General features: G+C 42.3%; 1 protein-coding gene across 7 annotated transcripts in view; it reads left to right on the plus strand.

Moving 5' to 3' along the window:
- LOC140457920 (GAS2-like protein 3) overlaps nt 1–24,677 on the plus strand; it is a 49,959-nt gene that overhangs the window by 15,590 nt on the left and 9,692 nt on the right. For 4 of the 7 annotated variants that reach the window (XM_072551713.1, XM_072551714.1, XM_072551717.1 and 1 more), the window contains exons 2-8: nt 2,696–2,818; nt 4,030–4,083; nt 7,146–7,311; nt 7,900–8,018; nt 14,331–14,472; nt 18,802–18,865; nt 23,382–23,520. In XM_072551713.1, coding sequence (XP_072407814.1) covers nt 4,060–4,083; nt 7,146–7,311; nt 7,900–8,018; nt 14,331–14,472; nt 18,802–18,865; nt 23,382–23,520 — 654 coding nt within the window. In that variant the 5' untranslated portion in view covers nt 2,696–2,818; nt 4,030–4,059. Of the gene's footprint in view, nt 1–2,327; nt 2,574–2,695; nt 2,819–4,029; nt 4,084–7,145; nt 7,312–7,899; nt 8,019–14,330; nt 14,473–18,801; nt 18,866–23,381; nt 23,521–24,677 lie in introns of those variants that run through there. The other 3 variants (XM_072551719.1, XM_072551720.1, XM_072551718.1) reach the window with 2 other exon arrangements.

Raw genomic sequence — 24,677 nt, forward strand, 5'->3', positions numbered from 1 at the left:
TTCTGGGAGAAAAAGTTTCAGGTCGACCAAAGAGCACCTTTCACAGAATTGATGGTCTTCCAGGCACAGTTGGTTTTTGTCTCCGGCAATAGACCAGACAGCACAGACTGTCACATCATGGAGGTAATCAGGATGAACCTCAACGCAAACCACTGCATCTCTGCAAAACAGTCACCTGAGAATGGAATCAACTCGGGTTAACACAGTAAACTAAAATGATGTGTCAAATTACAAAGTGAGCTTTGAGTGAAAGAGGAATTTTGTTAACTACTGCTGTCACCCCCAAATTCTGAAACCATGACTTCAAACACAGCCACACATGAGTAATGAATGGTTGGAGATGTCTAGTATATCCAGGAAGGTGAGGGCAGTTGCACTTTCATGTTCTTAATGTCCTTGGGTTGTGAGAATGATCCGAGTCTCATCTGGAACTTAGGAAAGGGAGTAGGCCATTCAACCTCTCGAGACTTCTCCACTATTCAGTGAGATCATGGCTGATCTGTGGCATAAAGCCACTACCTGCTTCTGGCCCATATCCCTTAATTTATTTCTTAAGCAGGAAGTTTTGTGTCTCATTTAAAATTAACAGCTAATCCAGCACACCCTGCCATTTGTGGAAGAGATTTCCAGACACCTACCGTCCTCTTGTGCAATCAAATGCTTCCGAACATGTCTCCTGAATGATCTGGCCCTAATTCTCAGACTATGCCCTAATTCTAGAATTCCCAATACTTTAAATGTTGTAATTGTACCAGCCTCCACCACTTTCTCTGACAGCTCAATCCATACACTCACTACCATTTGTATGAAAAAGTTGCCCCTTAGGTCTCTCTTTTTTAAATCTTTCCCCTCTCACCATAAACCTATGCCCTCTAGTTCTGGACTTCGCCCAACCCAGGGAAAATACCTTGTCTATTTACCCTATTCATGATTTTATAAAACCTTCCCCACCTTTTCCCGTTTAATACCTTGAAGACTTTGATCAGATCTCTCTTAATCTTCAAATTCTAGAGAAAACAGGCCTAATTTTTATAATATAATTTCATGTTAACGCCTGACATCTGGCTATCATTCTCGTAAATCTGTTCAGCTGTCATCGCATTTCTTCAACAGTCGCAAAATTTTCAGGCACCCTTGAGTCCCTGTGAATAATCATTTCCAAGTTGCATTTTCACTTGATGCTAGTTTTTTGTTGAGGTTAAGGGACACAAGTGTGGGAGGGACTTTAGAGGAAAAAAAATTACACTTCCTTTGTGGATTTTAGTGTCTGGCATCATTGTATTTTTGTTTAAAGCTGAATGATCTCCATGTATCTTTCATCCCAACGTGAACCTTCCAAAAGGTCTGTATCAACCAGGTGACACAGATCTCTGCTTCAGTGTCCTTCATATTTTTTTAAAAAAAAAGCATTTGTGGATACTGGAAATCTGAAAAAAAAAATCTACTGGAGAAAGTCAGGTCCGGCTGCAGAACATTAGTCGAGAAAGAATGAATGTTAATGGTTTGAGTCTGATATGATATCTTCAGTATGTTTCAGTGCTTTAGAAATGTCCTTTGTATCTAAACGTTATGCTGTTTGTTTAGGTGATCATAGCAGCCATTTTGGGTCAGTTGTTGTCCTTTTTTAAAAAGTCTCTGTACTTCATGAAGGTCTGGTGTATTAAAATCAGATGATAAAAGTTGTATGTCAATAGTGAAAGAAACAATGGACTGGTACTTACCTGTTGAAAGGCTGTTTTAATTGAAGGGTTGCTGTTCATGTTGCATGATCTCTATCTGGGAAAGCTACAACTGAAACTGAAGTGTCACTGTTTTTCTCAGTTTGACCAATTTCATTGGATAAGGAGATAATGATGGTCCCATCATTTACTAAGCTCCCAGATGCTCTGTTGTCCCCACTATACACTCATCACCCCATACTCCTAGCAAGTTGTGGCAGAAAAATATTTTGAACTGAAATGTTAAGGAAACAAATCTAACTAAAAGGCAACACTGTGTGGTGTTACACATGAATAAAATCTAAGCCTATGTCTCTGTTTTTATAAACAAGTATATTCTGAAGACAAAAAATGCTCTATTGGGTGACTGAACTTCTAAAACATTTCAATAACATTTTTGAAAATAACAAATAAAGTACTACATTGTAGTTTGAATCATGTGTTAAACGTCTGGTGTGTTATTTTTGTTGCCTGTGATCAATGTTTATTGCAGCTTCTTGTTCTGCATCTTCAGGAACATGTTTGTAATGTCTGAACTTGGCATTTTCTGTCTATGCATGAATAGTGTGCTCTCGACAATGTGTTGCCTTTGTCCCATTCTTGGCAATGGCTGTGCTCCAGCCCCTTTGGTTTTAGTGAGACTTTTGTTTGGTCGAGTGCAATGTCTTCTGGCCTTCTCCCTTCCCCTTGTTTACTCTACCAAACCGTGATTGCATGGGTTCATTCTGCTGGTGTCTGACACAAAGGGTTCACTGTGCTCCTCTGCATGTTGCTTCGGGAAGGAAAGATTTACTCCTACTGTCAACTACACAGGACAGCCCACGGGTCAATCTGAACCTGAGCCTCTTCGCTACAGTATGCAGCATGTTAACTGTTTCCAAAAGAGCAGCCTTTGATTCACTCACTTCCCACCCAAGAGACTAGTGACATTCATTGTTTTTTTTTCTTTATTTTGCATATGCAAATATGCCGAATAGGATCAGGAACTGGATTCTCATATGAATTTTCAATGTGAGCTGACTGGAGAGATTTTCAACAGGCTCTGCTAGTAAAGTGTTTTGGCAGACAACTATAATCAAGACTGAAATAACTTAATGCTGGTAAGTTCAGTGGTTGTTTTAGGGATGTGTGGGGGGATCGGTCCAACCACTGATCTCAAACAGAGCTGTATGCAAACCCTGAGCTTAACACTGGTATATGTTGTATGCTCAAATCAACTTTATTCTTGAAAATTCAGCATTTTATCCAAAGATGAATTGTAATCGGTGTGTGGAATTTAAAATAAAACGTTGTAGCATTCTGCGCTGGGATGGCCATTTGATTTGTTATACCTGTATGGAGGATTTGAGCGAGAGGGAGAGGCTGAACAGGCTGGGGCTGTTTTCCCTGCAGCGTTGGAGGCTGAGGGGTGACCTAATAAGTTTACAAAATTGCAGGGCATGATAGTAAAAACTTTGCCTATTTACCCTGTGGTGGGGGAGTCCAGAACTAGAGGGCAGAGGTTTAGGGTGAGAGGAGAAAGATATAAAAGAGACTTAAGGGGCAACTTTTCCACGCAGAGGGTGGTACGTGTATGGAATGAGCTGCCAGAGGATGTGGTGGAGGCTGGTACAATTGCAACATTTAAGAGGCATTTGGATGTGTAAATGAATAAGAAGGGTTTGGAAGGATTTGGGCTGGATACTGGCTGGTGGGACTAGATTGGGTTGGGATATCTGGTCGGCATGGACACGTTGAACCGAAGGGTCTGTTTCTTTGCTGTACATCTCTCTGACTATGCAGCCCTCTCAAAGCTCACACCAATGAACCTCCCATCCCGCCTCTCTTCCCAAGGCCCTGGTAAACTGCTCCCTTCAGCTATTTATTCTATTGAATGTTCCCATTAAGTTAGTGTTCACTGCCCTTTTCAGGCAGCATGTTTGAGCAGCATAACTGCCCCTCCTCTCCCCTCTGTTTTGCCAATTATGTTAAATTTGTCTCCGCTTATTATATGTGGTGGTGGTGGTGGTGGTGGTGGGGATGGAGATTTTGAAGAAAGGAGACTTTGCAATTTTAACCATTTTGTAGCCGAAGTCTAGATGGAGTTTAAAAAGGTGACTTTGTACAGTCTGTCCATTAGCACATGGAAAATCCTGAAATGAGTCTCATTTAAAGTTCATTAAAAAGACTACCCTGGAAGAGGGAGAGGATTTTATAACAATGAAAGCTGAATTCTTCTGCAGAACAGGCATACTGGATTTAAACCGCTAATTCTCTTACTCCACTGGAGATGTCTTGGTTAATTTGTTTCATCCTTTTTTTTTTGTTCCAGGGTGAGAGTTGGAATTGTTGAGGAGGAACAATGGCTTTGAAGAAAGGTCTTGAGGTAAAATTCTACTTTTAATAGAATAGATGAATTGTGATTTTTACCTTTTAAATGTAAAATGTTTTGAGGGCAGAATGTTGGTATTTATTTTGACAAAGCTTCAGGTGGAATAGGGTGTTGCAGCATAATTATCCATTCCACACTTAGTTCAAACATCACAGTCCAGAGTTAAGTTAGCTAACATAGCTGAGGAAAAGGGAGAATATTGAAAATATGCAGCAGGTCACAGATGTGTTGTGATTTTTTTTTTCTTTTTAAATTTGATGGCATACTTTTCATGAGTGGATCATGTGAACATACAAATCAGCAACTGAAACAGGCCATTTGGCCCTATGACCCTGCATGCCAGTTAATTAGAATTTGGCTCATTTGGTTGTAGCTTCACGTCAGTATTCCTGCCTATTTCTGACAACCATTGACACAGTTGTTAGTCTAGAATCTTATCTCCTGTATCTCTGCCTTAAATACATTCCGTGACCTCTGTCTCCACTGCTGTCTGCGGATGAGAGTTCCAAACACACTCTACCTTGTGAAAAAGAATCCTTATCCTCGTCTGAAATGGAAGACCCTTGGTTTTTTTAAACAATCAGATTGTAACTTAATTTTTCTAAAATGCTGACCATCTTGTGTGCTTCCAGAAACCTTTAGCTTTGTTATTATTTACTCCGTCTGAATTACCTCAGAGTTGTCAGCGGTAGCTCACTGGTCCTATCACCCCTTAGGTCAGAATGTTCAGTGTTCTGGCTTTGCGACAGGGATTTAAGAACAAATAACTTGGCTGATGGTCACTTTGCAGCACTAACAAAGTGCACAGCTGGTGGAGGTATTGCCTTTTAAACCAATGACCTGTCCACCCTCTTGAGCGGATGTAGAAAAACCTCTCATCATTTTAAAAACCGCGTTGGTCACCCTAGTGTTCTGGCCAATGTTTACTGTGAATAAGCAGATTGTGTTGGATATTTGGCAGAGTAGTAGGATCTTTCGTTCACCAGTCCATGTCTTCACTCTCCATTTTTTTCCCTTTATTTCACTACCACATGTCTCTATGCTGTTTGCTTCACCTGCCAGAACACTCATCCCACCTTCATATCCCATTCTGTGAAGAAAATTTAATTTTGATTTCTTTTTGGTTTAGATATGAAACTGTACCCCATGTACACCATCAAATGGAAACACAAGGTTCTGTTGCACTTAAGATCCCTACAGAGATTAATAATGTTGAAAAAGATTTGATTTCTCGGTGGGATGTAAAGGGATCACATGACAAGGCTTTTACTGCATCAAACAAATTAGAATAAACATTGGCTAAACGTTAAAGTACGAGAAATGCTGGAAATCTGAACTGAAAATAGGAAATGCTGGAGAAACTCTGGTTTGACAGTATCTTGGAGAGAGAAAGTTAACATTTCCATTCCACTATCATTCTTGCAGAGTTTCTTCAGAATGTTTGGTCTCTAAGGGAAAAGACTTTGTCTATTTATCCTATCCATGCCCCTCATAATTTTGTAAACCTCTATAAGGTCACCCTTCAGCCTCCGGCGCTCCATGGCAAACAGCCCCAGCCTGTTCAGCCTCTCCCTCGAGCTCAAATCCTCCAACCCTGGCAACATCCTTGTAAATCTTTTCTGAACCCTTTCAAGAGTCCAGAAGGGGCAACGTTTTCAGAGGATGGGATGTGTATGGAATGAGCTGCCAGAGGAAGTGGTGGAGGCTGGTACAATTGCAACATTTAAAAGGCATTTGGATGGGTATATGAATAGGAAGGGTTTGGAGGGATATGGGCCAGGTGCTGGCAGGTGGGACTAGATTGGGTTGGGATATCTAGTTGGCATGGATAGGTTGGACTGAAGGGTCTGTTTCCATGCTGTACATCTCACTCTGACTCTGACTCTAAACATTTACTTAGTTGGCAACTCATGCTCAAAATACGTAACTGATATTCATTATTAGTTTCTTGAACCAACATTGCAGTTATTTTTTATACTTTACTCTCTACAGAATTTATCATCTTTACAGGAATGAGAAGCAGTCCAGTGTTACTCTTATTCCCCTACCTATCAAACTTCATTTGAGTCATAAATCAAATCCTTTCCCTCTGACTCTTGAATTACTGAATTGGCTTTGGCAACAATGCTCACACCGATCAATTTGTTTCTCCCAGCTTTGCAGGGGTTGAGTATTTTGATGTCCTTATTTCCACTGGCCTCTTCAGCCAGAGAATGCTCTCTCGCCTGCGTTCTGCCTGAACTAACAAAGAACAATCTTTTTTCTCTGCTGTTCACAGCAACTGCTCTTTTCCTACCTTGCTGTCAAGGGTTTTTTGCTTGGGCTGTTCAAGAGTCTGTGTCTGTTCATGGCAAAGCTAGCTACTGTGTTTTCTCTTCAGGTGGTAAATCAAATGTGGAATTCAATAGCACCTTACTGTAGTCTGTCCCTACTACCACTAGGCCATTTGTTCTTATCATTTAGCAGACTAAATAGTTTGCATGTCCCTTTCTCATTCATTTACCTTGAATGAAAGAGTGATTTTCAACCATAAACTGTAACGTAATCTTGGAGTATCTAGCAGTCACAAACTTCTGCAGAAGAGCAGTGGAGTTATCATCTAAATCTTCGCTAATATTTAGTCTTCCTCACAAACATGTAAAGGATTTTCGTGACATGATCCCATTGCTGGGATTCTGGAAGCTTGCTGTGTAATAATGGTTAAAACCAAAAAAAAATGGAGATTGCTGTAAATGAGAAGCAAAAACTGGAAGAACAGTTCTGAGGAAGGGTCGCTCAACCTTAACTCTGATTTCTTTCCACAGATGTTGCCTGACCTCCGAGCTTTTCCAGCAATTTGTGTGTATGTAAAAATGGTTGCTATTTTTCCTAGATTGCAGTTGTAAACACACTTTTTTTAAATGCCCTTCATTTCCTGGGAGGGATTTTGGGATATGTTGAGGCTGTGTGCATGGTGCTATTTCATAGAATCTCTACAGTGCACATAGGGGCCATCTGGCCCATCGAACCTCCACTTATATTTGATTACAAATTCTCTCTCTCTCTCGTTTCTGTAGATGTGGTTCGGTGATTCACCCACGTGCTCCAGAAGCCCTTTGATTCCCAGGCATGGACCGGGACTTGCGGATGTGACTCAGTACGATCAGTGGTTGGCTGTGCGGCATGAGGCCAGCCTAGTGCCAATGCAGGAAGACCTGTCCATCTGGCTAAGTGGGATGCTTGGTGAGGTTCACTTCAGCATCAGATCAGCAGTGCATACTCCAGCCCCTCGAACCTTTATTTCACTTTCTCACTTTAACACCAGAAACTTTGGTTCCTTTAGTGTACAATTATCTATCATGCTCAGTCTTGAATGTGCAGCTGTCTTGGGTGGTGAAGACCAAAGTTTCGCAGCTCTCTGTGTGAGTAAACCCCCTCCATCTTTTGGTCTTAAGAGCTGATCACTTCAACCTGACTGTCACCTTGCTCTAGAGACAGGGGAAGTCTCCTATGTGTCGACCCCTCCACATCCTCTAAGAATTTGATGTGCTTAGGGAGGAGAGGCACTGACTACCCATCGCAGACGTGAACTCATCCTTGGGTGCTGAGCCTCTCTAACCTTCCCTACCCAAGCCTTCCCTTGCCATCTTAAGTACTGATCCCTTCAATCCCCTCCCCTCCCACGAGCTAGCTGTAGTCCCTCACTACTCCACCCAAGGCAGAAAAAAGTCTCTGGAGAATGTTTTTGTTTGGTTTTAAATTTGTGGTTGCTTTCTCTCCCCGTTCTCTTATCTCAAACTCTCCCAATGAGACGAGGAATTTGTATTCTAGGGAAGGAGGTGCGAGCAGAGAACTTTATGGCAGAGTTGGATAATGGAGTCGTGCTGTGTAAACTGATTGGTATTCTTCAACAGAAAGTAAAGGAATGTGGGAATCGAGAGTATCAACAGGTGAGTCTGAATGGTGTTCTTCCAATCTGAGTAATTGGAATTCCATTCCTGATAGAGATAATGTAAAAGGGAGTGTCGGGCATATAATTAATGCACGTTGACGAGTTTTTAAGTGATCTTTGTAATGGGTACAAGGTCCAAAGAAATTACTACTTCTGAAGGAAGATAAAATTCATGTTGTTGATATATGGCAGGGTTTTTGTTTATGATCAGGGAATTTTGCAATAATTTGTGTAGTCAAGCTTTGAATCTTCCATGAAGCAATGAATTGCTTTGTAAAACAGCGTGTGGCGCAGCAGAAAGGTGCTGGGCTCAACACAGATCTTTGGATTGAAAACAGATACACACTGTACTGAGTCAGGCTTGCTGAGCGTTTCTTGTGGTATGTTAGTAGCAGCATTCCCCCTCGTGGTGTTTTCTTCTCTGATCTGAGGTCTGTGCCTGGCAGCAGCCTCTAGAACGTCAATTCAGTGCTACGATTCATGTCGGCAGAATGTTGGAGTGGCTGCATCTACAGCTAAGCGGCTAAGAGGGAAGTTTGATTAGTCGTGTTCCTATCTCCGGGCCAGGAAGCCTGGGCTCAAGTCCCGCCGATGTGTTACAACTGGTCTGAACAGTCCAAAAATATCTAAGCTTATGTTTTGCTATCAATTGATAAAATGTATTTTGTGCCATCAGCTGTTCCAGGGTCTGGAATACCATTCCTAAAATCCTCTCCCTCTTGGTGAGTCTCTTTCCTCATCCAAAATATTCCTTGAATTCTACCCATTTGACTGCATTTTTGGTCACCTGTCCGCGTATTTCCAGAAGTGACTCACTGTCAAAGTTTGTCAGATAATCCAGTGTTGCCAAGAATCTTGTTTACTATGCTAATAGGTGCGATATAAATACAAGCTGTTGTCATTGTATCAAACCCACTGCCAGTCTTTTACTAGGTGGGCATGTTATCACCAGTGTAGGCTTTCCCTTAATTTTGTCATCCAAACCAGGAAGCTGTCTGGTTCCCATCAAAACCTGTTTTCCTGCGAGTGACTCCAGTACAACATGGCTGACTCTTAATTGGCATCTGAAATAGCATTGAAAGATTGAGGACACTGTGTATTGACTTAGAATTTTGAAGTATGAGAGATGATCTCACCAAAGCACACAAAATTCTTTACAGGGCTCAACATGGTAAATGCTAGAAAAATATTTCCCTTGAGGGCTGTGATATTTGGAACTGGGGGCACAGTTTCAGGATAAGGGGCAGGACATGTGTTCTCTCCTCACTCAGATGAGGTGAAACCTCTTCACTCAAAGAATGGTGACTATCTTGAATTCTCTACCCCTGGTAGCTGTGGAAGCTCAATCAGTTAACATAATCAATGCAGATTGAGAAATGCTAATAATATTGCAGGATATTGGGATTGTGTGGGCATATGGCATGGAAGGTAGATTAACCATGATCTAGAAGGGCAGAGCAGACTTGAAGGGCTGAATGGCCTTTCACTACTTTTATATTGCTATTGCAGTTGTTCAGGAAGGGCTACCATCATGTCCGGGACAATTGGAGTTTGCAATAAAGGGCAAGCCTTACCAGTGACATGTTCTGAAGATTAATTGAAATTAAGAAACAAGTGGCAGTGCAGAAAAATCTTGTTTCTTTTGTTTTATTATTGAGGATATCGTGATGCTCCAAGAGCATTTTTTGCATGTGTTTCCCAACAAAATATTAGCAACAATGAGTAAATATTGTGATTGAATAATTTATAGGGGAATATGGTGGCATAGAGTAATCTCACTGGACTCGTGATCCAGAGGCACAGAGTAATGCTGGGAAGCATGAATTCCAATACCACCATGCAGGTGCTGGAGTTTAAGTTAGTAAAACTGGTCTCAATAATGGTGGCCATAATAAAGATCATCAGTTCATTCTTCTGCTTCACTGGTTAGCAATGCTGCCTCACCGCAACAGGGACCTGGGTTCAATTCCCGCCTCTGGCAACTATCTTTGTGGAGTTTGCACATTCTCCCCGTGTCTGCGTGGGTTTCCTCCCCCAGTCCAAAGATGTGCAGGGTAGGTGAATTGGCCATGCTAAATTGCCCATAGTGTTAGGTCAAGAGGTAAATGTTGAGGAATGGGTCTGGGTGGGTTGCTCTTTGGAGGGTTGGTGTGGACTTGTTGGGCTGAAGGGCCTGTTTCCACACTGTAAGTAATCTAAACTACTTTTTTTTAAGAGAAGAAAATCTGCTGTTTCTATCTGGTCTGGCCCACATCTGACTCTAAACCCACAGTAATACGATCATCACTTGTCTCCCCTTCTGAAATGAATGAACAAGCCAATGGTAATGAGGGACAGGCAATAAGTATTTGCCACTCATGCCCACATCCCATGAAAGAATTACAACAAAATCAATAGCAGACAAAGTGAAGAAGAGCAAGACCAAGTGCTAACAAGAAGTTGGATGGGACAGTCATTATTACTTCGAGGATGGTGAGCGTTAAGTGGAGGCTAGACATGTACAAGAGGGAGAAAGGACTAGAGGGTTAACTGATGGTTGTGGATGAAGAAAGACGAAGGCGGGTCAAATTGAGTATCTGCTTGTTTCTAAGCTGTAGATTTTGTGTAATACTATTTAAGAGCACTGGAGCTGATATTAATTAGGTGTAATGTGCACTTTAAATCATGAATCGCAACAAACTGTGGATTGAGTATGCCTCCTTAGTGCATTTGATGAGAATCCAGTCTGCTGTGTATGTGAAAGACTATGGATATCCAGGTTATGAAGTGGGAGATCATCCAGGTGGATCCCAAAAAGACAAATTTCAACAATCTCTTAATGAGATTGAGAACTGTGGAGGAATCAATGGGATCTTGGCATCTCTGTACATAAAGCACTACAAGTACAGGTACAACATCTAACCAAAAGTTCAATTGAATGTGACCTAGCTTTCAAGAGGTCTGGAACCAAAGTGGAGGTAGTGTGGTGTCAGTCTGACAGAACCTTGGTCAGAAAAAATATCGCAGCAGAGTTGGACCATTCGATCACTGATGATACATTTCTCAACCCCATTCTCCTGCTGCCTTTCTGTAATCTGTGATGCCCTTGCTAATCAAGAACCCCTCTATCTATCTTCACTTCACCAGTGGTCACAGGATTTGAGCCCATGTCACCAGTGTATTAGCCTGGACCTTTTGAATTATTATGACACTACCAGTATGCTCTCATCTACTGTAAGAAGATGATTTGTTTTTGGAGGGGGCTGAGGGTTAATTATGGCAAGGTTTCAAAGTCTGGCCTTCTGTTTCTGAGTACACAGACTAGATCAGATTCCGCTACAGTGCGGAAAAAGGCCCTTCAGCCCAACAAGTCTACACTGACCCTCCAAAGAGTAACCCACTCAGACCCATTTCCCTCTGACTAATGCACCTAACACTATGGAACATTTAGCGTGGCCAATTCACCTGACCAACACATTTTTGGACTGTGGGAGGAAAACTGAGCACCCAGAGGAAACCCACGCAGACATGGGGAGAATGTGCAAACTCCACACAGTCACCCAAGGCTGAAATTAAACATGGGTCCCTGGCACTGTGAGGCAGCAGTGCTAACCACTGAGTGACTGTGCCACCCCAATGGTGATCTAATGAAGGTCTTTTAGATCTTTAGGATAGGTGAAGAAATCAGTTCATCTACTGGCAAGTCCAAAACAAGACAAGTCAGGATTCTTTATATTAAAGGTTCTATGTCTGGCGTGCTCTCCTCCCATTTCATCCAAAGGCTATGGATATTGAGGATCAATCAGTTCATATTTTTAACTATGGGTTCAATAGATTTTTTGCTGTAGGTAGATGATTAAAGGTAGCTAAATGGAGATAAGCGATGAGCTAATTGACAACATGCACAATGGGCTAAATGGTCTCCTCCATTCTCGTGTTCCCAATATACAAATTGCTCTCTGATATCTTCTCTTGTTTCTTTGCTCCCTTTTAATTGGATTGTTATCAATCTTTCAACAAATATGCACTAACCCTTCTGCAGTGCTCCCATTGAGCACTGAAAGGCAGAGTTTGTTATCTCTCTCCTACCTGTCACTGTTAATCACTGACTGGAACTTTGGTCTGTTAGCTAGCAGAGGAATATTAAATGCTCTTCACTGGAGACTGGTAGTCCAGTGGTTTCCACGGAGTGGTCAGTCTCAGAAATGTAATGAGGTTTGATTAAAAGTGTATAATTAGAAAGTTGTAAAGTTTGTGTGTGGAGATAAATGAAGCTTCTGAATGAACAGGCCGAGGGTGTTAATTAAATTGTGCGACAGATGGTGATTAGTTATTGAAAGCTCTTCTTTGCAGAAGGCAGCTTAGGCTGTTGGGATTGTGACTTAAATCCATGTGCACATGTTGACCCTTTGCTGATGGAATGCCAGTGAAGGAGTCTTGTGACCATTCAAACGTATCCCCTTAATTACTGGGGGAGAGGAGGGCAACGCAGTTGGAAACCCACTGACTGTTCCAGACATGAAACTTGCACTATATTCAGTATAGGAGATTACTGCGTAATAGTAATGTCACAAAGCAGCTGGTGATACTTAATGCCAGATTTATTAAATTAATCTAAAAGCTCATCTCCGCGTCCATGAAACTGCTGGCAATTCCTTTTTGTTTTAAAAAGACCCACCTAGTTCACTAATAATCCTGAATGAAGAAAATCTGCTGCCTTTCCCCAGTCTGGTTAACACATGACTCTGGACACATTGTAATGTGGTTGAGAGAAAAGGCAGGTTGGTAAAGCTTGTCACCTTGCACTTTTCAGGTACGTGAATTTCAGTGCCATGTGATGTCAGTTGTTGGCTGTACATGCTGAAGACTGACTGATCCCATCAATTAGCATGTCCCTTCAGCTGTTCACAATGAGCGAGGTACTGATCATTCCTAATCAGATGGTGCCTGCAAAACTTGCAACACAAGATCCAACATGAAATGTGATGCTTATGTAAGGGATGATTTGTCTGGATAGCACTAAAAGCAATACTTTTCAATATTTTGGTACATGTGACAATGAATCACATCAAATTAAATTGGGCAATATTTGTTGGATGAATGTGTGAAGAATTATACTGACCACCAATTGAAGGTTGCCTGAAGAAGTGTCACTGGACCTGAATTATTAACTGAATTCTTTCCACAGATGCTGTCACACCTGCTGAGCTTTTCCAGCAATTTTTTTTGTTTGTAATTTAAGATTGTCGTTTGGTCTCAGTGTGGCTGATTTTGGATCTATTAATACACAGACCGATGTAACATGTTGCACCTGTTTCAACTCAAACTATGTGACAGCCATTTGCTGGTTTGTTTCTCGGGTCGAAGCCCTGACTGGATTTACCTAGTCTAGTTTGAAATTTAAGCAAAGCTTGGCAGTTAAGAGTCAAGCATCATTAACTACTGTATTCCCCATGGCAACACCTCTACCAATTGGAGTTCACTTGACAACCAATCCGTACTGACCTCTCATTCAGTGGTGGTATTGGGATCTCCCTTTGCTGATATTCTCCTTGAGTTGTTCCAATGAGTGCACAATGAAAATCTTTGGCGAAATGTTTTCGTTCAGCAATCCTCAAGCCTTAGCTGCCCTCTGAAATGGCCCTAGCAAGCCGTTCAGTTTATGGGCAATTATGGATGGTCACCAAACACTGACCTTGTTAGTGACGTCCATATTTCAGGACAGAATGAAGAAAAATAATCTTTGTTCTCTCTCCCTTTCACTGGCCCCTTTCCTACTTCAGGTGCCCCAATTTAAAATCAGTATTTAAAAAAAAATACAACTACTGGTTTCTGGATAGATTACCTTGAAGGAAAATTGGAACGATTTGCTTTGGTTTCTAATTTGATACTGCACTCTACAAATATTCTGGGTGTTGTTGGCTTTGCCAGCATTAATAGCCCATCCTTTGTGGCCCTTGAGGTGATGGTGAGCTGCTGTAAACAATGGGGCGTTACTGGTCTCCAGGGAGATTTCCAGGATTTTTACCTGGCAGCACTGAAGGAGCAGCTGTATATTTGCAAGTCTGGCTGATCAGTTGCTTATGGATGGTAGTGTTTCCCTGTGTCTGCTGGTTATCCCTGAGCTGGATTGTGGGTTTGGAAGGTGCTGTCAAAGACCCTTAATGCATTGCTGCAATGCATCTTGTAGATGATATACATTGTCACTATACATCAGTGATGGAGTGTCTGAATGTTTGATCTTTTTATATGAAGTCCTCTTTCTCAATGCAAATTATATTAACTAGTTTATATTTGTATTGATAATTCTCTTTATCTTCAATTATTTCAGCACTTTACAATGAGGAAAGTTCCATGTAAAACTGATGCTCCGTCTGGTTCATTTTTTGCTCGTGACAATACTGCTAATTTCCTTTCGTGGTGCAGAGCAGTTGGTGTTGACGAGACTTACCTGTTTGAGTCTGAGGGCTTGGGTAAGTAACCAGCTCTTTATGATTCAATCCAAGCAGATGCCCTTCCTGTAAATCTATGCAAACCTCTTGTCACTCAGTCTGTAGGTTGACATTGCTTGTCATTAATGATACAACCTTTGTTCCTAGAGTTGTGGAAATGTGGCCGCTTCTTAACTTGGAGTCCCTTGTACCAAACCTCAAAACTGTCAAGAGAATGCAGTAACTATTTGCATGGGAATATTTTATAGGGTTAACCTGAAAGAGCATGTGCAATAACAAATTGGTTAGGTCTCTAACAACTGGTCTTGGCACAATGGCTGCTTGTGCTGCAGGATTGAAGAACAAATTATATTGTATTTACACAGGCCATTTGGCCTGTCAGCTTTATACCTGTGCTTGAGCCTGTGTCCACATGACCACCAACCGTTCTATTCATCTCAAATTATCCCCCTCCTCCTTTCTCCCTCAAGCGTTTCTAGATTCTCCTTAAGTATATCTAACTTGTTAGATAATAATTCTTCAGGAACAATTTTGGGAAGCATTTAATCACACAGGAAATCTGGAACTCTTATCTGCCACAAAACTGCTAAAATGGGAGTACAATTTCCAAGTTGAGATTGCTACATTTTTGTTAAGCATGAGGAAATGCTGCAGGTCTGTGCAGTTGAGATACAAATGACCCGCAATTCACTTGAACGGTGGAGCAAAGTCCTGTACCCATTATTTCACCACGAGTGCTGCTGAAATGGATGCAATAATCTCATTGCAGCTTGCAGGACCTTGTTGCATGCCATTGTCTTGCTTTTATGCAGCATGATTAGCACAGAAAATCATCCCAATGTGAACCACTTGGACAAGCACAAGGAGATGTTGGGCGAACTGAAAGTTGCTAAAATTGCTCTTTGACTCAACTGTTGGCCAGCTTACAATCCATTTCCCTGTATCCATTTCAATCTGATGGCACCTCTGTTTTCAGCTCTATAGGTGCTATGTAAATGCACATTGTTCCTTTTGTCCTTTTAATATCACTTGACACAGAAGGCCCTCTTGTGCACATGCTCTTGATTGGTTCATTGACTATTACTTCCCGCGGTCTTGGTGAATGATTCTATTCACGCATGCCCTTCTAGTGTGACCCGCAATTTCAGATTAAATTCTTTCCCAGGTCAACCCACTGAGTTTTGTCGTTGAATCAAAGGGCTTAATTGCTCATGTGGAATGATAGCTTTTAGGCCAATACAATGCTGCAATGTTTGTAGATTGTGGGGGTGTAGAGGCTGTCAATCTCTTAAAACAGTCAGGGTTAGTGGATTGGACTGCAAAAGGACAAGCTTAAACTGTCCTTTATTGAGCATGGAAGGTCACCTTTTGTACTGGAGCCTTGATAAATGGTTCAATGTGTCCCTTCCATTCAGAGTTTTTTTTTGCCTGAAATGGAGAACAAAGAACAATACTGAAGTTCTGACCAGTGGATGATGACAAAAAAAGAAATTAATAAAAATTAATCTGGTCGCAAGTGACAGCTGTACCTCCTCCGTGTTGTGAGGGAACGTGGAAATTGCAGTCTGAGTCTGTCATTTAGCCCTTCCATCCTGTTCGAGTGAATCTGTGATGCACTCTATTTCTATCTTTCCTGAGGTGTGGTGCCCAGAACTGACCATAATTTGTCCAGATGGACCCTAATTCTCCAATTCTTTAACAGAGTTGTGAAAGTGGGGGTGGATCTATGGGAGTATTTTTGGCTCTAGCTCCTGGAATAATCTTGCAAACAATAAATGGTGAAAAAAATACTTCACCCCATCAAGGAGATGCTACAGTGATACCCCATTTTGACTGCATAGGCAAACTGGTCATTTGCATAATGTGTTAGACTTTTTGATGACTGAAGTTCGCATTGAAGTGAACGTGGTGTAACTTTTTTGTTTGTGGATGTGGGTGTTGCTGGCAGGGCCTTTCCCTGTTGCCTGTCCCTAATTCACCTGGAGAAAGTAATGGTGAGCTATTTTCATGAACCACTGCTGTCCATGTGGTGTAGGTACACTCATTACTGTGAGGGGGTTGGGGGGGCGGGGGGGGGGGGGGGGCAGAATGGGGAAGGTAGAGTTCCAGGATTTGACTCAGTGACTGAAGAATTGGTAACATATTTCCAAGTCAGGTGCTGAGTGCCTTGGAGGGGAACTTGCATTTGTTAGTGTTCCCATGTTGATCTGCTGCCTTTGTCCTCCTCAATGGCAGAGGTCACTGCTTTTGAAGTTAAGGAGCCTCGGTGAGTTTTTGTAGTCAGTTCTGGTTGCCCTGCTATAGGAAGGATATTATTAAATTGGAGAGAGTTCAGAAAAGATTGACTAGGATGTTGCTGGAAATGGAGGGTTTGAGTTATAAGGAGAGGCTGGGATCTTTTCACTGGAATGTAAGAGGTTGACAAGTGACTGTAGAGGATGATAAAATGGTTGTGCGGATAAGTGTGGGACCAGTGATGGAGATGGTGTCCAAGGAGTGGTAACTCCATCGTTGGAGGGTCTGGTGTAGGTGGTGTTAGTTGACTGGTTCAGGACTCCTGGAAGTGGCAGGTATTTGGTACTAGATGATGGTGACGGTTGAAACTTTTCAATGTATTTTACTGTGTTTGTTTAGAGTACAAGTGACAATATATCATCAGTCATTTATTTACAGTATGTCTGTGTCCTTGCCACCCCTCAGGCCTTCCTCCAACTGGTGGTCAATGTGGAGTACTGAGCTGTCAGAGGGGCATTTGTGTTCAGTGATCATTGACTCTTCAACAGTTCAGTTTTAATTGTACTCCTGCTCCCAATTTGTATGTTAGTGTGATACTGCACAAAAGGAATCCATGTCGCCTTGAAGCTGATGCCAGCCCGTGGGGAGAACTAATCTAATCTCTCTCCCTCAGCAAATTACTGCAATTGCTGGAAATTGGAAATAAAAGCTGGGTGCTGGAGAAACTCAGCAGGTCTGGCAGCATGATTGGAGGGGAAAACATATAGAATTCCTGCAGTGCAGAAGGAGGCCATTTGAATCTGCGCTGACTTTCTGAACAGCATCCCACCCAGACCCAGGCCCCCACCATGTCCCCATAACCCCGCATTTACCATGGTCAATCCACCTAACCTGCACATCTTTCTCCTGTGAGACGAAACTGGAACACCTGGCAAATAATACAAACTCAAACCAGACAGTGGTCTGAGGCCAGAATTGACCCCAGGTCCCTGGTGTCGTGAGGCAGCAGTGCTAACCACTGTGCTATCGTGCTGCCCGAACAGTTGACATTTCTGTTCTGTGACCTACCATTAGAACTCTTACTCTCTTCTCATTCCCCATGACTTGGTAAATGATTCTTTTGTTTCGCTATTATCTAATTCCCTTTTGAAAGTACTGTTGGAATCTGCTTCCCTCAGGCAGCACGTTCCAGATCGTTACTCGCTGTATCAAAAAAAAACTTTCCACATGTTCCATTCGGTTCTCTTGCATTTGTCTGCTAGTTAGTTAATATAACTATTTAACGTACACAGATGTATTTCAATGCATATTTCCGTTGATTGAGCATTCCCTGTTTTCAGAAAGACATTCAGTCAATTTTGCATGGTCTGGGACTTATTGTGTATGGTTGTATCGAAGCTAACCCTCCCCTTCTTGCATGAGTCCAGTATGACTCTCCTCTTCAGAACTACCAGCTCCGACAGCTCTCTTGAATTTGCCTTCAATTTCCTTTCATTCACGGAAAATGGCACAGCTTCTCCAACCCAATTTCTCGCTAGAATCCCCCGTTACTTCATCCCCACTATCAGCATCCTGGGGGGCATCATGGAACAGAAACCAGACAGGACTCGCTATGCGAATATCATGGCTACTGATGCTGGGAATTCTGCGGCAAGTATTTGAACGCGTGGCTCCTCGAAGCCTGTTAACCATTGACAAGACAAGTCAGGAGTGTGATGGAATGCTCCCCACTGGCCTGGGGAGCTTGACACCATCCAGGACAAAACCGCCCATGATTGGCAGGTCTCCCCTGTACCTCCTGACCTGGAAATTTATTGTTGTTTCCTCAGTTGCTGGATCAAAATCCTGGAATTCCCTCCCTAACAATATTGGGAATGTCCTGATGCAGCAAGGACTACAGATATTCAAGATGACAGCTCACCTGTACCTGTTAACACCCACATCTCATGAACAAATTAAAAATAAGATTCTGTAAATGATCTTTGCATCCTCTAAGACCTTACTATCCTTCAAGTGTTAAAGCTTGCTGAGCAGATGTTACCATTTAAGTGAGCCCTATGTTTAACGGAATTCTTTATAATGACCACATCTGCTTACTTTACCTTTTTTTTTCAGTTTTGCACAAACAGCCGAGGCAAGTGTGCCTGTGTCTACTTGAAATTGGGCGAATAGTCTCTCGGTGAGTAGGATTGGGTTACTTGTTTACTCATCCCTCTGATTGTTGACCACACAGGAACCGGAAAATTCTTCACCACTGTTCAGTTAAACCACGACTGATCTGCACTTTAGCTCATTTTACCTGCTTCCTTTCCACCTCTTTTAATACCTTTGAACACCAATTTATCGATCTTTTTAAAAATTTTCAAGTGACTGCTGGTCATGAGCAAGAAATCTGTAGATTTCTGGCTATTAATGGAGACTTTGAATCCTGGGATTGATTTGGAACATGTTATCAAAGTAGGAAATCTGCTAGAATCTTATTAATGGATAGACTGGGACTTTTTTCACTGGAGCATAGGAGGCTGAGAAGATCTGTGAAGTTTATAAATGAATGAGAAGTATAGATAGTTGATGGTAGTTGCCTTTTTCCTTAGGATGAGGGATTTCAAGACTAGGGGCACATTTTTAAGGAGAGAGAAGAGAAATTTAAAAAAGACATGAGACTAATTTTTGTACACCGGGTGCTTCATGAATGGAATGAAGTTTTGAGGAAGTGATGGATGTGGGTACAATTACAACATTTAAAAGACATTCAGGTGGATATATGAATGGGAAAGGTTTGGAGGATATGGGCCAGGACTAGTTTAGCTTGGAATTATGTTTGGCACGGACTGGTTGGACCAAAGGGTCTCTTTCTGTGCTGTATGACTATGATAGAATGATGAATTGGTGTGGCGTGGTGGGTCAATGGTTAGTACTGTGCATCTCCACACCAAGGACCCAGGTTAGATTCCAGCCTCCGGTGACTGTCTCTGTCTCTGTATGGAGTTTTGTACATATGCAATGTGTCTGCATGGTTTCTTCTGGGTGCTCTGGTTTCCTCCCACAGTCCAAAGATTGCAGGTTAGGTGGATTGGCAATGCTAAATTGCCCATAGTGTTCAGAGAAATGCAGACTAGGTGGGTAAGCTATGGTAAATGACAGGTGGTGGGGGGAGCTGTGGGTCTGGGTGGGATGCTTTTTGGAGGATCACTATGGACTCCATGGGCCAAATGACCTGCTTCCACATTAGGGGATTGTATGATTCTTTTGAAAAGGGTTCAGAGATTGAAACAGCACCACCTGTGTTCTCAATCTTTTGGGAAGGGGTGGATAGTCTGGGGGTAAGTTCCAGATTTACAATGATCTTTGTGCAAAGCTATCCACATTTATCCCTTGCTGGCCTGGCTCTGACTTTAAGATTCTGCCTCCTTGTTCCCTCCACCAAAGGAAGTGATTGATATCAATTTTCTTACTGAATCCCTTCAACATCTTAAACATGTAACCGTTCTGCCTGAATCGACAACTGATGGGGAGTTAATTTTGCCTATTGAATTCATACTGGCCCTCTGTGGGAATGATTCACCTTGTTAGTCCCCTGCTGCTAGAGCCACTTAATCTTCTACACACACGAGCATGTTTGAGCATCTTGTCTTCCTAACTTAATCCACTTAGCCCCAGTGTCATTCAAGAGTTCCACAGGGAGATTAGTGTTGTACCCATAAAACTCTTGAATCGTCTTTGGGATAGAAGTGTCACTGGCATAATTGGCATTTCCCATTTGCCCACTGGTAGACAATCAATGTGACTGAGTGTATTCTCGGACACATCAAATGATGGTTAAGTTTCAGCCAAGCTGTGTGACTCTGGCCCTCAACATTATAGTTGCAGACTGGGTAAGGACCCATGTTCCCTCCATGGTGTGTTCTCTGTCTGAGACAATCAAGGTACTGTGCGAGTCATGTGCAAGTACCATTCCGCTAAAGATTCATTCATGTGTGGCTGGTCAGTAATCTTGAAAGGACCACACTGTGCAACAAATAGTAAAGAGAAACCGGAGAGATGGGGGTAGAGAATAAACTGGAACAACCCACATTTTAAAATCCGAAGTCCTGACTACACAAAATACTCTGTCCAAGACAGTGTCAAACGTGTCACGGCAGGTGAAAGCTGATGTCTGTTAAATTTGATGCATCATCGAGAGGTGGATGGTTGTAATGACATTGTGACAAGTTTAGAAATTTGGGACAAGGGAATTCATAATCCAATATTTTTAACATTCACGAGAGTTGTTTATATAGCAATACATAACATCCCAAGGCACTTTAGTCTTCTTTCTTTCAGTGAATGAGCAGGTTGTGGGCAATGCAGGCTTTTGTCCTTAATTGCCCCTGAACTGAGGTGACTTGCTCAGCCATTTTACAGGGCGGTTGAGTCAACCACATTGCTGTGGGTTTGGAGTCACAAGTAGGCCAGACCAAGTGAGGATGACAGATTTCCAACCCAAAAGAGCACGAATGAACCTGACAATCGGCGTTGGTTTTACAGTCACCGTCACCTGAGACTAGCGTTATACTGTTGTGGCAAAAACAAAAACCAAATTAGACCCTCAAAATAAAACAGCGTTTAGACCACTGAAACCACAAAGAAAACTGGGGAAGTAAATTAAAATGTCATTTGTTGGGAAAGTTCATACACCTAACCCCTATTCCCAACAGCTTTTAATAGCTTGGAATGTCCTGTCAGATAGTGTCCCTTTCGGGGGACAGTGAGGTGTGTGCATAACTGGAAAGAGGGCAAGTCAGAAATTACCACCCTTCCACACTTAACTTCTAAGTGGTCACTGTAGCCATGCCCAGGAGGTGTTCCTCCTACCTGCCCACCCCTATCTGCACCAGATGCCCAAAGATCAGGAATGTGGGGCTGAGTTGAATGAAAGGGCCCTTTAGATAATCAAATAGGAGTGCAGTCTCCAACAAACGATATACACTGAGCCCTTGGACTCCACGGCATCATAGCAAATACAATTAGTCTGGGAGTCTGTGGAGAGTCAGAAGCTGCTCCATGCAACCCCCTGCATCCCAGCTCCCCGATGGAAAGTGGAAGACCTTGGGTAGCAAACTTTCCACTGTGGACCCCTCCCTCTGGGTGGGTGGTTAAAAAAAGAATGTCAAGATCCGCCCAGGAGCGGATGAAGGTGAAAATGTTTGTCGCAGCTGTCTGTCTAGGTTATAAAAAAACCCTGCTTATTGTGTGGTGAGATACTGGGGGAACTTCTATGACATACCCAGGTTGTGGTGAGGTGCAGGCTGCTGAGGAAAGTTCTGGAACTCTAGTGGAGTGATTGACATGTCAAAGGTTAGACTGGAGGAGTGCGGCGTTCTTGCAATGGTGCAGGAGGGAATTGGAGAGTGAGAATGAGTCCATACAATGCTGAGAATTTCAAAATTGAGATGTTGTCAGATCAGGATCCACTGGGAACCAGCAAGCCCATGGCTGATGGTTAAATGGGACGTGGTGTGAGTCAGGTTACAGGTTGCAGAGTATTTGGATCTGGTGGATTTAATGCATTGACAAAGACAGAACTCTAAAAGAAAGTGGTCAGTGCAAATTCACATAGACGACTTCTGTTGTGATTTTGACCTTCCTACCCACACTTGTTAGTTTTTGATTCGTGGGATATGGACAGCATTTATTGCTCATCCCTAGTGCTGATCAGAAGGTGGAGGACAGGAGGAACTGTTTTTGAACTGTTGCCATTCATTTGTTGTAGGTAGGCCATAATGCTGTTCTGGAGGGAGTTCAGGATCTTAATCCAGTAACATTGAAGGGGTGGGGGGGGTGAAGAGTCAGTGCTATTGAATACTAAGTTGAATGTTCTCTTGATGAAGATGGTCATTGTCTCATATAAATGTTACTTGCTACTCATTACCTTAAGCTGGATGTGTCAGGTATGACTTCAACCTGTGGGAGTTTGCCCTCTGATTCCCATTGACTTCATTTTTGCTTGGGCTCCTTGATGTCATCTCTGTCTAAGGCCTTGATGCGAAGGGCAGTCAATCTCGCCTCCCTTGAATTCTGCCCTCTTACCCATGTTTGAACTACAGTTGTAATGCGGTCAGAAGCTGAATGGTCCTGGTGGAGCCCAAACAGATGACCAGTCAGCAGGTTATTGCTAAGCAAGTGCTGCTTGATAGCACCGCAGATGACACTTTCCATCACTTCACTAATGATTGAGAGTCATTTACTTTTCGTGTACAGGACATACCTGGACAATTTTTCACATTGTTGGGTAGATGCCAGTGCTGTAGCTGTCCTGGAATGGCCTGGCTAGGGGTATGTCTAATTCTAACCCAAAGGTAGGTGCACAAGTCTTAATTTAAGTCTGTTTTAAATTTGTAATAAATAGGGGATTTGCCGTCACAACCAAAAGGTGCAGTTAAAACCGGCAGCAGGTACGTGTAAGAAGGAACCAGATAAATGCCTGAGCAAACAGGGACAGAAAGATACGCTGCTGGGGTGCAATGTGAGTTGGGAGGAAGCTCATGTGTGGCGTAACACTGACGTAAAACAGTTAGGTCAATTGGCCTGCTTCTTGACTGTAGATTTTGTTCAGTTTGATCTCTAAGCCAATTTTGCACAGCGTTTAGAATCTTTGCATTGAAATTTAATTGTCCTGGACTCCTAGTTTATATTGGCTTTATTTGACATTGCAGCTATGGTGTGGAACCTCCTGTTTTAGTAAAACTGGAAAAGGAAATTGAACTTGAGGAAACTCTGTTGACCACCTCTGAACATCTAATTCCTGTTGAAAGTACAAAGCCATGTTGTCAGAACAAAGAGCTTCACCAAGCTGTAAGTTGATCTTAATCTCTATCCAATCTGGTTATTTTAAATAAAATCCAATTTACAAATGGGTGAGAAACTTCATTATTGCATTACATTGTGTCTGCCACACTTTAGGAGGTGGAAGCATTATAGAGAGAGTGCAGAAAAGATTCACAAGAATGGTTTCAGTGATGGGGAACTTCAGTGACATGGATAGATTGCAGAAGTTGGGATTGTTCTCCTTTGAGAGTAAAAGGTTGAAAGGCTATTTGACAGAGGTGCTCAAAATAATGAGGGAGAAAGTGATGCCTCTGGTGGAAGAACTGCAAGCAAAGGGGGACAGATTTAATTGCCAGAAAACTCAATGGCAAGTTGACGAAGGGCCCATTTTTTTGCCAAAGTAAGTGATTAGGATCTGGAATGCATTGCCTGAACATGGTGGAGGCAGATCCAATCGAGGCTTTTAAAAGGGAATGGGAGGGGTTACCCAGAGTGAGTGTGTGCGCAGGGATATGGGGCGAAGGAGTGACACGAAGTAACATGCTGATTTGGGGAGCCAGCACAGGCACTATGGCTCCCTCTACACTGTGTATTAGTTTTGAGACTCTGTAATTCTAAAGTTTCAGGTTCAGAATGAAGATTTTGTGAAGTTCAGCTAATTGACTAAATTTATTTACTTCCTGAAAATCTGAGCCGCTCTGAGCAGACTTCCCCTCCTAATTGCGTTGCTGTCTCTTCACCAATATGACGTGGAGAGTTAGCATGTCAAGAGTGAAAGGTAATTGTGATGTGTGATACCCAAAGCTTTCTCGTAGTTGTGCTTTCCTTGTTATGGCTGTATCAGCCTTAACTGAATTGATTATATCATCAAAGCACAGATGAGGCTATTTGGCCTATCATTTTTTTTTGTATTAGCTCTTTTGAAAGAATTCTCCAGTTAATCCCACTTCCCTACTCTCTGGTCATGGCTCTAAGATTTCCCATTTTTTGTTTTGAAGTATTAATCTCAGTTTGTTTATTCCTATTCCTTTTGAAATTTATTTATGAATCTGCTTCCAACACCCTTTTTAGACAGTGAAATCCAGATCACTGCAACTCTCTCAATAAAAACAAAACTTCGATTGCTGTGATGGGATTTGAGCTCCAGTTTCGAAATGATTGTTGCAGGTCTCTGGATTAATAGT

Source organism: Chiloscyllium punctatum, chromosome 32 (assembly GCF_047496795.1).
Source record: "Chiloscyllium punctatum isolate Juve2018m chromosome 32, sChiPun1.3, whole genome shotgun sequence".
Taxonomy (NCBI): Eukaryota; Metazoa; Chordata; class Chondrichthyes; order Orectolobiformes; family Hemiscylliidae; genus Chiloscyllium; species Chiloscyllium punctatum.